The following is a 16071-nucleotide window of genomic DNA, read 5'->3' as shown; positions in this document are numbered from 1 at the left end:
TTTTTAAAAACTATTCTTAACTAACTGAAATTTTTCAGTTTTTATCAAAATATTTTCATGGAATATGCCCAGTGTCTGATGTTCTGGAGTGTTATGTTACTAGGCAAGAAGACTACAGCAATAGGAAGTTATTGATGCCTCTATGCATTTAAAGTATTGATTTCGTCTTTTGCTGCCACCTCTCTGTACCCTATTATAATAGCATTTAAGCCTTTTGAATTATATTAAATTTCTTTCTAAATGCTACTGCGAAAAAAAAAACAATTAAATTCTATCCCTAAGTTAAAATAGGATACTGACAATTTCACTTAAAATAGCTACATATATATATTTTATATATATACAAATATATATATTTTATATATATATAAAATCAATGAAAGTAAGGTAATAACATCCTCCAAAATAAGAAGACATTTCCCATACACTTTATCTGTAAACCAACATAATAAATGTTTGAAGCAATTCATAGTCAGACACAGAAGAAAATTACTTTGCAAAGTTCTAGTGTTTAAAGTCTCATTTTACCCTCACTTATCTGGTTTCTTAGTATCCATTTTGACAGAGAAGGGCTTCAGATTAAACTAATACCAAGGCCAAAACTAACAAGACATAATGCCGGTATCTCTGAGACTCTTTTCATTTCAAGGTAAGTATCTGCCTAACAAACAGTGAAACTGTGACTGCACTAATAGCTATTCTCAAACTAAAAACAGCACTCAGGAAGACCATGTCAACAGTGAGAGGATTTTGAGTTCTGCCAAGATTGCAAAAGAGCATCCAGGAAACTCAAAGGTTACTGAGACCTACCTCACAGTCTTCTATCACTGGAAATGCGGCACAAAATCGTTTCTAATTTCCCTTCTACTGCTTGACCATATGGATGCCTAAGAACTAATGTGATGCAGCTCTGGCTCAGGCCACTCTCATATAAAAATATGTTAACAGGACATGGAAACATATGATAGATTACTGCCTCTTTTCTGAAATAAGAAGTGGCTTGCCCACTACCTGCGCTCTGTGGGGTGGGATGGGGACAGAATTTGAAAAAATATAGAGTCCCAAGATATAACTTGAGGACAAAGAAAGCTAGGAATTTCCAACGAGCTTTACACAGCAGATAGATCCTCCTCTACCACGCTTATTGCAGAAGAAACAAAGACTCTATGGCTCTCTAAAGCTACTTCAGTTTTGCAAGCAGTTCCAACAGCTCCAGACGCCAGCAATCGACTCACCTTGCTCACTGTATATTGTGGGAGGAAGATGATGTTGAGGAAAGAACTGAGGTGGCATATCTCCAGGTCCAGTAACAGGTGGGTAGTACGCTGTGTGTGAGTTATGGATAAAATGTGGGTGGTGAGTCAGGTAGGGGGGTAGATGATGGGTTGGAGACATGGCCGAGGGGTAGCTTGGGGGGTAACACTCAGGAGATTGGGGTGTGACCACCACCCGGCGGACTCCAGTATTGTCTTCAATCACCTAGGGAAAATGACAAAAAGAATACAGTATGTATTATTAGCAAATATTCTGTGAGTGTAGAGAGTATTTAATTGCTTCCCTCCTTAACTTTAATCTTCTCTTCTCTATAGGGGGAAAAACAGTGCATGTTGAATTCTGGTTCTCTGATTCAACTAGCTGGGCTTCCCTGGTGGCTCAGTGCTAAAGAATCCACCTGCAGTGCAGGAGACCTAGGTTCAAGCCCTGGGTCAGGAAGATCCCTGGAGAAGGAAATGGCAACCTACTCCACTATTCTCGCCTGAAGAATTCCATAGACAGAGGAGTCTGGTGGGCTATAGTTCATGGAATCATGAAGAGCTGGATAAGATTTAGTGACTAAACAACAAAAAAAAAATTCAACTAGTAAAATGAATTTTAGAAATAACATTATTCAACTGGTAGTTTTCCAGAAAGAAGAGATGTTCTGGGTCACATAAATATGCTTTAGAGGTCTGAGCTTCCATTATCTGCCAACAACACCCAACCCCACACCTGCTTTAGCAAGTATAGTTCCATGACACTGCGGCTTTAAGAAACCAAGAAAGGTTGGCTTTACAAACTATAGCTTCAGAAACTATAATGGTACTGAAAGGTCATTTAATCTGGAACCAAGTTTGTGGATGAAAGGAGGGGATCCCCACTTATCAAACACTTGAGCAATCCCAAATCAAGAAGGACACCTTTTGCTCCCAAGATGTCCAGATGACGTCCCAGGGGTTGTGAAGGGGACATTATGACCAGGGACTTGTTATGGGCAGAATGAGCCTATCAACTTTCTATCCATACTTTCTTCAAGTGATTTTTTAAAAATTCAACCAAGGAAAATAACACAAGGCAGTACAATGCCAGTATTTACTGGCTCTTTGGCCAACTGCATGCTATCTGTTCTAGGAGCAAACAATTTTGTTGAGATGCAAGACATGAAATACTGCGACAGAAACCATAATCCAAAGGCAAAGCTGTGGGGTACAGAGAACAAGAGCATGAAATGGCAGAATCAGAGGAGGCTTCAGGGACCTCACAGAACTGGTAAGGCTGGGACAGGTAGAAGCCTGTGAGCCCTGTGTGAGGGCCCTGCAAAGAAGAAGACAATGATGGCTCGAGAGTGAACATGGAACCTGGGACTGGGCTTCCAAAGAGACCAGGTGGGCTAAACAAGCTTAAGACAATCAGGCACATCCACTGACAGAAAGTTCTGCTTAAACAAACAACAATACTGAAGATTAAACTTGTATATTGAAATAGATTTCTCATTACACCTTAGGAGGCTGATTAGGGGCCAAAATAAAGTGACTTAATCATGTCTAAAAACATTCTAACAAAAAAAATTATACTAAGCTTTGCTTTTTAAAGTACTGCTTGAGACAAAATGACAAGTTTATCAACATTATTAGTCTGTACTTTAATGTACAAAATAGGTTTAATTTTAATTAATATCCATTAATCTTTATGTTAAGAAAACAAAAATCTTTATTAATGAACTGATTAACATAATACCTTCAGAATTTACTACGTTAGCTCATTAATAAAGCAACATTAACTTCATAAAACTAAGATTCTGAGTCATACTTCCTACTAAAGCTCAGGATGTAGCTTTTTACATATTCTTTATTAAATATAACCTCTCCTTGGCAAGCTAATCACATTAGCCTTATTTAGGTTGCTAAGTTATAGGTATATGTGAAATGGTACTTAAACCATGACACTAGAAATTCTCTAATGTATACACTAATAATTATCAAAGCATCTTTTTATTTAAGTATAGTTGATTTGTAATGTATTAGATTCTGGTATATAGCAAAGTGAGTCAACTATACAGTGTATGAATCTATGAATATATATGTGTGTTGGTCACTCAGTCATGTCCAACTCTTTGAGATTTCGTGGACTATAGCCTGCCAGACTCCTTTGTTCATGGAATTCTCCAGGCAAGAATACTGGAGTAGGTAGCCACCCCCTTTTCCAGGGGATGTTTCCTGACCCAGGGATCAAACTTGAGTCTCCCAGACTGCAGGCAGATGCATTACCACGTGGAACCCCATGGAAGCACAGTACATATACATTCTTTCTCCCTACAGTTTATTATAGAATATTGAATATAGTTCCTGGTGCCATACAGTAGGATTTTGTTGTTTATTTTATAGATAGTAGTTTGTTATCTGCTGATCCCCAAATCCTCATTCATCTCCCTTCATCCTGTCACTTTCCCCCTTTTGTAATCACACGTTTGTTTTCTATGTCTGAGTCTGCTTCTGTTTTATAAATAAGTTCAATTGTATCCTATTTTAGATTGCACATATAAGTGATATCATATATTTGTCCTCTCTGGCTTACTTCACTTAGTATGATAATCTCTAGGTCCATTTATATTGGTGCAAATGGCATTATTTCATTGTTTATGGCTGAATAGTATTTCACTGTATGTATGTGTATTATACACACACACACACTACATTTTCTTTATCCATTCATCAGTGAATGGACATTTATGTTGTCTCCATGTCTTGGCTACCATAAATAGTGCTATTATGTACACTGGGATACATGTTATTTCCTCGAATTAAGAGTTTTCTTCAGATATATGCCTACGAACAGGACTGCTGGATCATACGGCAACTCCATTTTTAGTTTGTTAAGGAATCATCCACTCTATTTTCCATAGTAGCTGCACCAATTTACATTCCCACCAACAGTGTAGGAGGGTTCCCTTTTCTCCACACCCTCTCTAGCATTTGTTATTTGTAGACTTTTTAACAATGGTCATTCTGACCAGTGTGTGGTGATACTTTTTTGTAGTTCTGATTTGCATTTCTCTAATAATTAGTGATGCTGAGCATCTTTTCATGTGTCTTTTGGCCATCTGTATGTCTTTGGAGAAAAGTCTATTTAGGTCTTCTCCCCCCCTTTTTAAATTGGTTTCCTTTCTTTAGGAATTAAGCTTAGATTGCAACATTTTCAAATATTTTCTCCCCTTTCACAGATTGTCCTTGTGTTTTGTTTATGGTTTCCTCTGCTGTGCAAAAGCTTGTAAGTTTGATTAGGTTCCATTTATTTATTTCAAGCATCTTCTAGTTTGTCTAAAATGCAGAGCATGAATATGGTAGCACATCTGTACAATTTTAGTATAAATATGGGTTTTTCTTACCATCTGATATCAACATTTATTCTATAGTGTCTTTTTTCCTTCTACTTTGCCACTAGCTATTAAGAAAAGAGTAGGGCATGTTCTAGATGTCCCTCTTTCATGAAACCTTGATTCAGTCCTGTGCTAGACAATGGAAGGTCCACAGAAGTATTTGTTTTCTAGAAACTTACAACCTTCCTTATTTCAGAATGATCAAGCATTCTTAGAATGATCAAGCAGCCCATACACAATTGATTGAGGTAGTAAAAGAACAGGGCTCTTACTAAATGTGAAGAACAACCCCGGCTGGTAAACAGGAGTAGTTAGAAGGAAGAGAAATAATTTTCATTTTATCATATGGTTTTTGACTTGTTAAAGCACTTAAAGAAAAACAAATTGAGGAAACAGCACTAGCAAAAGAAAGAATTCTAGTCAAGGAAGGGAAAAGAAAAAGTAAAAAGAAAACAGATGAAACATTATCTTTTTACTACTATATTTTATAAGAATAAATATTTCCACTAATTACAAATATTAATAAATCTGAAATATAAATTACTTTTCTTCATCAAAAAATGCTTTTCCAGTTAGAGAAGTAGCTTTTTGAAACCACAAATTGCTGGCATATATGAAAACTATTTCATAGCCCCATGTTTAATTATCGTAAATTATTCTGTGGTGTTTGTGAAAAAAGTCTATTTACATGTACACGTGTAACGGGATACTTTTGTAATGGGATACCCCCTTAACCAATCAAGGTCTTATGACTAAAAATATTTTTAAGAAATGGAATATTCTGAAATAACTAAAAACAAAAATTAAAAAAAATTATGCTGAATATTTTATTTATTGTTCTTCCATAACACAAACTGTAGCATATTTAGTTATCAAATCAGTTTTGAGATCTATGTCTATGGAAATTAGGCCTACGTTCTTGCAAAGAATAAAAAAGTCTGAGGAGCAAAAATAATGCACAACATAATAAGCAACTCAGGGAACAGTGGCCATAAATATTATGGTTTATAAAGAAATATACTACTGTAGCAGAAGAATGTAGACATTAGAAAGAGTTCAGTCTAAGAATCCTGAGACCATAAAAATGTGCCTTCAATCTCCATAAAAGACCATGGAAAAGACAAGACGTTCCCTTTTGGGGTGAATGAAACTGTGATAATTTCCTCAGGCATGTTGCCTCTGCATACAGGCAAATCACTAGTATTCAATTCAACAACTATTTCCTGATACAGACTATAAGCTAAGCACTGGATATTCAAAGGTGAGAAAAAAATAGGTGCTAAATATTGACTTCTCTAGTTAGCCTAAAAAGAAAAAGAAAAATCAGGCTGAGTCCTAGTGAGTTCTATTCAGAAATCAGGACAAAGTATTTTTTTTTCCTAGATATCAGGACCAAGTATTCGTCATCTAGAATTTTTTTCTAGAGCTATGACTCAACAGAACACTCACCTTCTCCAGACAGGCACAGGCCCTTGGAAAAAATCACTGTGCTAGGTCCTCAGGTTGCCACCTCTTAAAGGATGAATTATGTATACTCTGCCCTGACCCCCACCAATTCATATAGCTAAGTCCCAACCACCCAGTACCTCACATGTAACTATATCTGGTGATAAGGCCTGTAACAAAGTAATTATAGTAAAATGTGGTCAGATGGGTGGGTCCTAATCCAATATGACTGATATCCTTTTAAGAAAAGGAAATTAGGACACAGACAGGCAGAGAGAAGACCATGTGAGGACAGCAAAGGAAAAAGGCCAGCTACAAGCAAAGAAGAGAGGCCTTAAAAGAAAACAAATTGATAGCCTCAGGGATTGCAAGGAAGTAATTTCTGTTTAAGCCACTCAGTCTATGGTACATTGTTATGATGGCCTGAGCAAATTAATATACCACCTAACAGAGCCTCCTATCATAAGTTCTACCAGCCTTGTCTGCTTAAAAGCAACAACAGAAAAAACAAACATCCCCCCACCCAAAAAAAAAACCAAAACCCCACAATTCTCTTTTAATAGTAATGCATTTAATTCCTCCTGGACGGGCTTCCCTGGTAGCTCAGCTGGTAAAGAATCTGCCTGCAATGCAGCAGACCCTGGTTCGATTCCTGGGTTGGGAAGATTCCCTGGAGAAGGGATAGGCTACCCACTCCAGTATTCTTGGGCTTCCCTGGTGGCTCAGCTGGTAAAGAATCTGCCCACAGTACGGGAGACCTGGGTTCGACCCCTAGGTTGGGAAGATCTCCTGGAGAAGGGAACAGCTACCCACTCCAATATTTTGGCCTGGAGAATTCCATGGACTGTCCATGGGGTCCGCAAAGAGTCAGACAAGATAGGGATTTTCACTTTCACTATCCTTCTGGGTAGAACCACCCAGCCACTTTCCTCTAGCTAAGGAAGAAAGTTTGATGGCAAACAGCAGGTAATTGGAGTCTTTATCATGTCCTTTTATTCTGTTCAGTAAGTATTTATTGAGAAACCTGTATGTGCCTAGTAGTCTTGGTTATCCTGTGGCCTAGACACATGGATGAGAGGCCAGAAAATAAGGCACTAAAGGTTAAAGAGGGAGAATGTTTGCTTTCCTTGCACCAGTGTCTTTTAGAAGCACAACCAAGAAAATCATTGAAACAAAATGAGATAGGCTGGGGGCAATAGCAAGAGGGAGTGCTAACGTGAGCAGCAGGGAGGGAGAGGAGAACGCAGGTCACAGCCTGTGCCTATGGTCTGCCGGGTGCATTTATCTCAGTTAACTTTCTTAACTACTGGAGAAATAGATATTAGCATCCCTGTTGCACATGAGAAAACCAAGGCACAGCACAATTAACATATACACTTAGTTCAACTAGTGAACCAGATTTACATCCTGGTCTATACTCCAAAGTTTTCATTATGTAGAGCAAAGTTGAGTATGCTGCAAAATAAACATGTAAATAATGAACTGTTAGAAATAGGTTATGAAGAGATGTGAAAGGATTCAAGATACAAACAATATTTACTGAATACCTGCTGCTCTGCTTTAATACCTTCTAGCTGACATAATGCTACTCAATGTTCAAGTCCTAGAATGGTAACTGATACACAGTAGGAAAAAACTTTCCTATCCATTACTACTATTAATATTACCACCTCACTAAATGCTCCCAACAATCCTGGGAGGCAAATACAGTTATCCTCATTTGAGAGAGAAAAGGAATGAAGCTCAGTAAAGTTAAGCTAACTCACATAAAGTCAGAGAGCTGGGGGGGGGGTGGGTACAGTTTTGAGTCCAAGAACTAAAATGGATCTCTTAAAAACATTTATGTTTTGACAATCTTTTCTCTAGTTAATAGAGAAGGTAGTTCCTCCCCTTACTGAACTGAAATATGCTCCACAGGAATTTCAATTAACTTCTCAATTCCTTAAACCCTCTCCTACTTCTGCACTGAAAGCAACAGGAATCAAAAGAAGAGCTTCAACGGTAGGAGGCAAAAGAAAAATTTTTAAAGGCTGCCCCAAGGACCAGTGATGATCCGAGATGCACGCAGAACAGACTGCATGTGGATACATGTGAGCCCACATGCATGCAGTTAGCATGCAAGTCTGGCTTGCCTGAGTGAGACGCTGCATACAGAAAAGTGGGACCAAATGAGTTTACAAAAGTTGGGTTCATGCTCACTTCCTAATGGTAGCCAACATACTTGAAGCGAGTTCCCAGGCCATTCTGGTAACTGAGCAGTGAACAAGGAGAAGGAAAGGTTGGGCAACATGAAACAGCTGCACAGACATAGGAACAGGCAGACAAACCATCGAGGCTTCTCCTGGCCAGACTGGTGCTCACCCCACCATCAGCATCTCTGCAGCACTGATTACAGATCTGTCTCTCCCACCAACTTCAAGTCCCTCAAAATACCCAGGCATACAGGAGGTTCTCAATATAAGTTGGCTAACGAACAAATGAATGAAAAAGCAAGCAAAAAAAAAAAAAAAGCTTATCTCTTACATTTAATGTCTAGCAACAGTTATTATTGGGCTTCCCTGGTGGCTCAGCAGTGAAGAATCAGCCTTCAATGCAAGAGCTGTAGGTTCGATTCCTGGGTTAGAAAGATCCCTTGGAGAAGGAAATGGCTACCCACTCCAGTGTTCTTTCCTGGGACATCTCATGGACAGGAAAAGCCTGACAGGCCACAGTTCATGGGGTTGCAAAAGAGTCGGACACAACTAAGCAACTAAACGACAATAAGAGTTGTTATACAGCACATTCTTTATCAAAATCAATCTCTCCCCATAACTCAGGTAAATACCTGACATCATACTCTAAAATTTTAGATAATCTAAACTCAATTAATTCCAGATCTGTTATCCCTGACACTCTTGTTTTAAATAAGTATGGTTTTACTATAAGAGAGACACAGAAAATTTACACATTTCTCATGTAAGTTCTACTTCAAATCCAAAGGCAGCTGAGTGGTTTTATTTTATTCATCACTAACCAGGAATGAAAAGTGTTATTTTTCACCCTTCCTTTCTTGCACTGACTCCTCACTCTGCATTTTCTAATATAGTAAACATAACAAAAGAGGAAAAGCAAGTTTGTTCTTCATGGAGGTTAGAAACTTGAAATGTAAGGACTGTACTCTCCCTAGCCCAAGCCCTTTTCTGATGCTATGGATGAGACTCCTACCAACATCACCAAGTGCCTTAGAAGAAAGTGAAAATTAGGATAACGGAATATTCAAAGGGCAACCAAAGATTTGCAGGAGCCAAGCAGTGGTTCTATCTTATAGATGAAGTTATCTGACTTCAAAACACGGCAGGATTCAATGAATTTCCCAAATCTCCCGACTTTTCTGTGTTTTCAAATTTAATGATTATGACTGTGGTTGAAAACATCAAATATTACTTCTCAGTCTCCTTTCTCTTCACATCTGTTACAGCCAAACACTGATGAAATACTATCTGCTCTTTCCAGTGTGAATGTTCTGAGACGATAAACCCTCTAGGTTTAGGACCAGCTCCTTTTGCCACTCAGCATGATTGTTTTTGAAGCAGAATGGAAAAATAAATTATCAGTGATATTTCTAGGTTTTTAAAAGCCTTTTATATAATATCAAAGGATTATCCTGCAGAGTAGATGCAGATAATCAATATCCTCTTTGAAACAAGAGTGAAAAAAAAGTTCCTTGAAAATTCCACTTTTCTGAAAGAGTTCTTGCCAATGGTTAAGTAAACAACCAATTTCATATGCTTCATAGGTAACCAAACTTCAGGTTTTAAGTAACAAGGTGATTCATGAATGAATAACAATTCCCCAAACATTTTACCCACACACTCACTTATATCTGGAAACCTTAAATTTTCCATTGGTGAATAATTTTTAATGCACGTGCCAACTTCAAGCAACGGCTAAGGTACAGACCACTGCGTCAGTGGTTAGATCCAGATGACACATCCGAGGTTGCTGCACGACGGCATCCCGAGTTGAAGGAACTGAAGTGGCTCACTGGTCTTCAGGGTTGTGGAGCATGACTCTTACAGAGAGGCTTGTCCAGAGGTGAACAGTACAAGGAGATAACCTCACTCTACTAGCCTTATGTACACCAACACTGTTATACAAAAACCCCTCACGTGTACATATATCTTTAATCTGGAAAAAAGAGCACAACTAGGTCATATATAAATGATTTATAACCAAATCATTGAGGACTGGAGAGGAGGATGGAAACAAGCACATCTACAGTGGTATCTCTTTTAATCCAACTACTTCAGTAAAGGATGTAATGTAGTTGAGGGGACAATGCAGTAATTGATTAATTACGTCCACATTAAGAAAGAAGCCCAGCAAAGTTTGAAACCCATCTTATGAACCACAGAACTGGGGTTCGGTCCTCAGCTGGTGCCAGCTCCATCTTATCAAACCTCACCTACCCCAGCTTGAGGGGCAGAGAGGCAGAGAACTAAGCAACATAATAATGTATAAAATGCTCGGCACATAATTCACATAACCCTCAGAAGATCCTCTGACGTGGGCAACATCACAGTCCTAAATTCTAGATGAAGAATCTTCAGGAGCAATTCACCCAAGGCCAGCTAAGTGGGTGACAAGATTCATACCCAACTACTGTGACTGGAAGTGTTGTACCTTTTCTATCATATTTTACTGTATATTGCCACCTAAAGACCAAAAAGTTCCACCACATTTGAAGATCAAAAATCAAATCTAACACTCCTAGTATTTGTAAGAACCCTGGACAAGTGAGAAGAGTTATAACCGTAAGAGTTTCAGTGAATAAAATGGAACAAATAGTTGTAGCAGACTACATGGTATCTCTTGTTTGGAGGAACAGGAATATATGTTAGCAGATAAACAGTAAGTAGTAACCTCATGCTTTAATTTGTGCCAAACTGAGTTGCCTTTAAGATATTAATAATAAACAAGGTTCTACTGTGTAGCACAGGGCATTATATTTAATATCCTGAGATAAGCCATAATGGAAAAGACTATTTAAAATGTACATATACGTGAGTGTGTGTGTGTGTAACTGAATCACCTTGCTGCACATCAGGAATCAACACAACATTGTAAATCAACTACACTTCAATTTTTAAAAAAGATATTAGTAGAACTATCAACAAAGGAATCTTCAGGAATAACCGCTCCTATTCCTCACGCCTCTCCACTGATCCACAGAGAAAACATCGCCAATCGCATCTTTGCAGTCCAGCTTCTCAGACACATTTATATCCACAGAAACACAGGTAGGTTGTTCTAGACTGTATCTATGAATTTTATATTTTACACTTACAAATGCTTCAACAATCTGGCAGTGGGTCCCATGGCACAAGAAATGATTAAGAATCTGTGCTGTTGATAATCAGATATTTATTATAAAGCAAAATAACCGTACTATACATCCAAGTTTATAAACATGATGAGTTTCAAAGAATGTGTAGGAATACAACCTCTTAACCTTGGTTAAGTTTTGTACCCAAAGGTTGGGCAGAGGTGATTATCTAAGAAAAGTTGTTACATACTTGGGTTACTAATTTGGAAAGACAGACTACAATAATCATGTAATAAAATAAAATATAAGTTAATGTACATAATTTAATCCTTTTAATGATTTAGAAGTCATTTGCAGATGTGATATCTTCTCAATATTATCATGAAAATCAACAATTAAATCACTATCATTTTTCTATAGAAGTGAGGAATAGCATCCTACTCAATAAAATGCTAAATTTCCCAAAAGCCTGCCCCACTGTTGTTGTGACTGCTTATGGAAACTTATATGTTTTCTTGGTCTCTTCTTAAGGAGCAGTATGAACAGTAGAGGAAAATCACCTAATTTTAGATTAGAAAACAATCTCAGAGATCCTCAAACACCTTCCTTTGCCCTCCTCCCTCCCAAAGATAAAAATGACTCCAAAAGTCAGACAAATTTTGATAGATGCTAAGCATGTGCTTGACACCTTTCAGGGAACTGAAGATACAGTGATGAACAGGACACAGAGGTCCCTGGTCTTGAAGCATTTAAATGCTAAAAGGGAGGAAGACCAAAAAAGGGCAAGTAAACAAACAAGTAAAACACCCAAACAGATAACTTAAAATATTCCTAAAATCACACAGGGAGCTGGATGCAGAACCCTACCTGGGCTCACATTTCATCTCCTAATAATCCTGCGTTCTATTAGGTCACAATGCCAGGATCTCAGAAACAAAGGAAAGAAATCTAAGAGAAAATGCAGAACAAGGAGACAGAGGAACGTGCACAATACTCAGAGGGGAGGGTACATCTCTCTTAATTCAGCATTGCCAACCTTGTCTGTAATCACTCCTCAAACAAAATAAGGCATAAAATAAAAACTAAAGTTACTGTAAATCTGCTGATGATAGAAACTAAAACAGAAGGGATACATACGTCCTCTGCTCTTTTCCACAGACCCTCCTAGCACGCACACACATTGTTGACTGTGAGACATTTTCCTAACTTCCAATAGAAAAATCAATGCTTCTGAAGATTTAAAGTCTTAAAAGAGATTTCAATTTTCTTATTACTGGTTGCCAAGTGGGTCTGATTCCTGGTCTGCCCAGGTACAGGGCAATCAATGTCTCATGCTCCGTTCTGATCATCATTTTTACTGTGCTGAGGATGAAGGAGGGCATCAGTCTAACACCAGGTCATACTTACCAAATGGAAGCACTGAGGCTAAATGTTAATAGCTCAGATTTGGCTGAACAATATGGGGGAAAGCATTCCATGGCTTCCAACTACAGACCCCACTGTTTCTCCAAAGGACGCTGATTTCTGGCCAACTCTGGAAAGAAGCCTCACTGGAGAATGACCAACCAAACCAAACTTTAAACGTGTTTTTAAATGGATTTCTTGTCTCCCTTGAGTCAAGAGAAATGGAATATATATACTTTCAACAGGTAACTACCCATTAACTAATCCTCAAAACAATGGAAGGAGGTAAAGTGTGTACTTCTGCTATAACAACAAAAATACTTATTTTGACTACTCTTTAAAGTTTTTAGGTTCTACCAATTAATCTGGAAAAAGAAGCGTGGTTTCTCAAATGATGGAACATTAACTTGAATGTTTCACTTTTTCTCTTCATATGCTTTTTAAATCTGGGGGTCTACATGAAATTTTCCCCTATTAACTTTTGAAAATGTTTCATAAATTACTATGGAAGCATGGAAAATTACACTCATGGCATCTGCTTAAGAAATTTTTATATATAAATTCTTCAAAAGTTAATGATGAGGTTAAAAAATTTAAGAAAAACCGGGGCAAGTATATACAATGAAAGGAAAAATTTGCTTCATATGGCGTGATCTCAATATGTACTGGAGAAGGCAAATTCTGCCAAACTTTCATTGAAATTGCTTTAACAGGCTTCTTCATTCTAATAACTACCACTTAGTGAACTGCCCAGCGTGGACTGCACAGTTCACATAGCATTTCTCTTAATTCTTCCCTCTACCACATCAGGTAGGTATTCACCTTTGTGGTGAAAGAATTTGTAAAAGTCACACGGGAAGTAGCCATACAAAGACAGGTTTTTCAAGTAATGTCCATGATCTTCCCAGTTCACCCGGTTTTCCCATAGTTTCAACCCTAATCACACTAACAAATGCTTTTCCATAATGGAAATAATAATGAGTGTGATAAGACTAAATTCTCTCTCACATAAATTCACTTCCTCATAGATGTGGGAAAAAACATTTTTTCTTAGCCTATATTTTCCCTCAAGTTTTAAAGGTCAGATTATAATTTCCTCAAAGCTCCCCCAGGCTTCCACCAAAAAGTAAAGCACAACACCAACCCCCCCCCCCCCTGCCAACACACACACACACGATAACAACAGAAATAAGCCTACTATCTCAGACAAGATTCCACTCATCTCCTGCCCTAGTCTATATTATCTCTAAGGACCGCAGGTTCAGTCCTTCTCAACCTAAGAAAATACAGGCTGTGCTGTTGACTGTACATTGAAGCAGAGCTGTCTTTTCAGCTCCAAATCTCTCTTTAAGACCATCTGCTCAATACTGACATCAGTATTTTGTCAATTTGATCAAGTTTACCAGTCAGTCTTTAAAGCACTTTTAGCTACTAAAGTATGGAATGAATTCTACAACCAAGAATTTCTCCATTGACTCCGTTTAGAGTGACTTCTGTAACATCTTTAACACTTCTTTCATCATTTACGTGCCTCCCTCTTCAATTTCCTTACAATAATGGACCATCTCATGCATGAGTAGCTGGTGTTTCAGTACTGGAGATGTACAAGCAGACATCCACACTCCCACTGTCAGAAAGCAATGTAACGTGAAGCAAACACAGTTAATCCTTAAACAAGGTGGGTGTTAGCGGCACTGACCCTCCTCACAGTCAAAAGTCCACAAATAATTTAAAATCAGCTCGCCTTATCCATATCCTCATTCAGAGAGTCAACCAACCACAGATTGTGCAGTACTGAGTATCTAGTATTGAAAAAAATCCAAGTATAACTGAGTCTGTACAGTTCTCCACATCATTATTTAAGGGTAAACTGTGTATCCATCAAAGGAGGCTCTGTCGCTAACTTTGAGATCATATCATAGTGGCAAAACGGTCAGTAAATTCAGAAATGCCTGTGTTGCAATCCTGATTCAACTCAGGGTCTTAGCTTCCTCATATGTAAAGTTAGGATGGTGAAAACTAGAGATGCAAATAAAGCATTGAGCAGAGCATACATAGTATTATTACCATCATCAACCCAGGCAGCAACACAGGCTGGACCATTTTTCCCAGCTGTGCCATTGTTTGCTGATTAATAATTAGGACTAGTCACTATCTCCCCCTTCCCTTTTGTAACAGCTTTGAGATATAATTTACATACCACCAATCCATTCTTTTAAAGTGTCTGATTTAGCTGGTTTTTAGTATATTCAGAGTTGAGTGACCATTACCATTATTTATTTCCAGAACATCATCATGATCCCAAAAAGAATGCCATACCCATTAGCAGGAACTTCCTAATACTCTCTTCCCCAGCGTCTGGCAACAACGAATTTATTATCAGTGTCTATGGATTTGCCTATTCTGTACATTATATGTAAGTGGAATGATGCTGTATATGGCTTTTCTGTCTGGCTTCTTTCACTTAGCATAATATTTCAAGGTTCATCCATGTTTTAGCATGCATCAGTACTTCATTCCTTCTTATGGCTGAACAACAGTCCTTTGTATGGATATCTATTGATACCTATTCATACGGTGATGGACATCTGGGTTGTTTTCACTTTGGGGTTATTATGAAAAATGCTGCTATGAACATTCATATATAAGCTTTTTTGTGTAAATATATGCTTCTCTCCTCTTGGATATCTACCTAGGAGTGGAAGAACGGAGTCATGTAGTAACTGTGATGAGATGGTTGGATGGCATCACTGACTCAATGGAGATGGTGAGGGACAGAGAAACCTGGCATGCTGCAGTCCATGGGGACGCAAAGAGTCAGACACAACTTAGCAACAACAACAATAGTAACTCTATATTTAACCATTTGAGGAGATGCCAGAATATCTTCCAAAGCAGTGTACTATTTTACATTCTCACAGGCAATGTAGGAGGGTTCCAAGTGTTCCATATTCTTACCGACACTTGTTATTACTTGTCTCTCAGACTAAAGACATCACAGTGTGTGTGACGTGTATTGCACTGTAGTTTTGATCTGCATCTCCCTGATGGTTACTGGTGCTCACCATCTTTCAATGTACTATCTGGCCACCTGTACAGTGCTTTTGGAGAAACGTCTGTTCTGATCCTTTGTCCATACTAAAACTGGGGTTTTTATCTTTTTATTCTTGAGCTGTAAGATTTCCTGGTATATTCTAGGTACAAGTCTCTTCTAAAATATATGATTTGCATATATTTTCTCCCAATTTATGAGCTCTCTTTTCATTTTATTGATGGTGACCCT

General features: G+C 38.1%; 1 protein-coding gene across 3 annotated transcripts in view; it reads right to left on the bottom strand.

The window, feature by feature from the left end:
• The window catches only part of FNDC3B (fibronectin type III domain containing 3B), a 354322-nt gene that overhangs the window by 147303 nt on the left and 190948 nt on the right, over positions 1–16071 (bottom strand). For all 3 annotated transcript variants that reach the window (XM_061168343.1, XM_061168345.1, XM_061168344.1), the window contains exon 5: positions 1236–1479. In XM_061168343.1, coding sequence (XP_061024326.1) covers positions 1236–1479 — 244 coding nt within the window. The remainder of the gene's footprint in view (positions 1–1235; positions 1480–16071) is intronic.

The sequence above is a fragment of the Dama dama genome, chromosome 19 (assembly GCF_033118175.1).
Source record: "Dama dama isolate Ldn47 chromosome 19, ASM3311817v1, whole genome shotgun sequence".
Lineage (NCBI taxonomy): Eukaryota > Metazoa > Chordata > Mammalia > Artiodactyla > Cervidae > Dama > Dama dama.
This window is presented reverse-complemented; position numbering and strand designations above follow the sequence as displayed.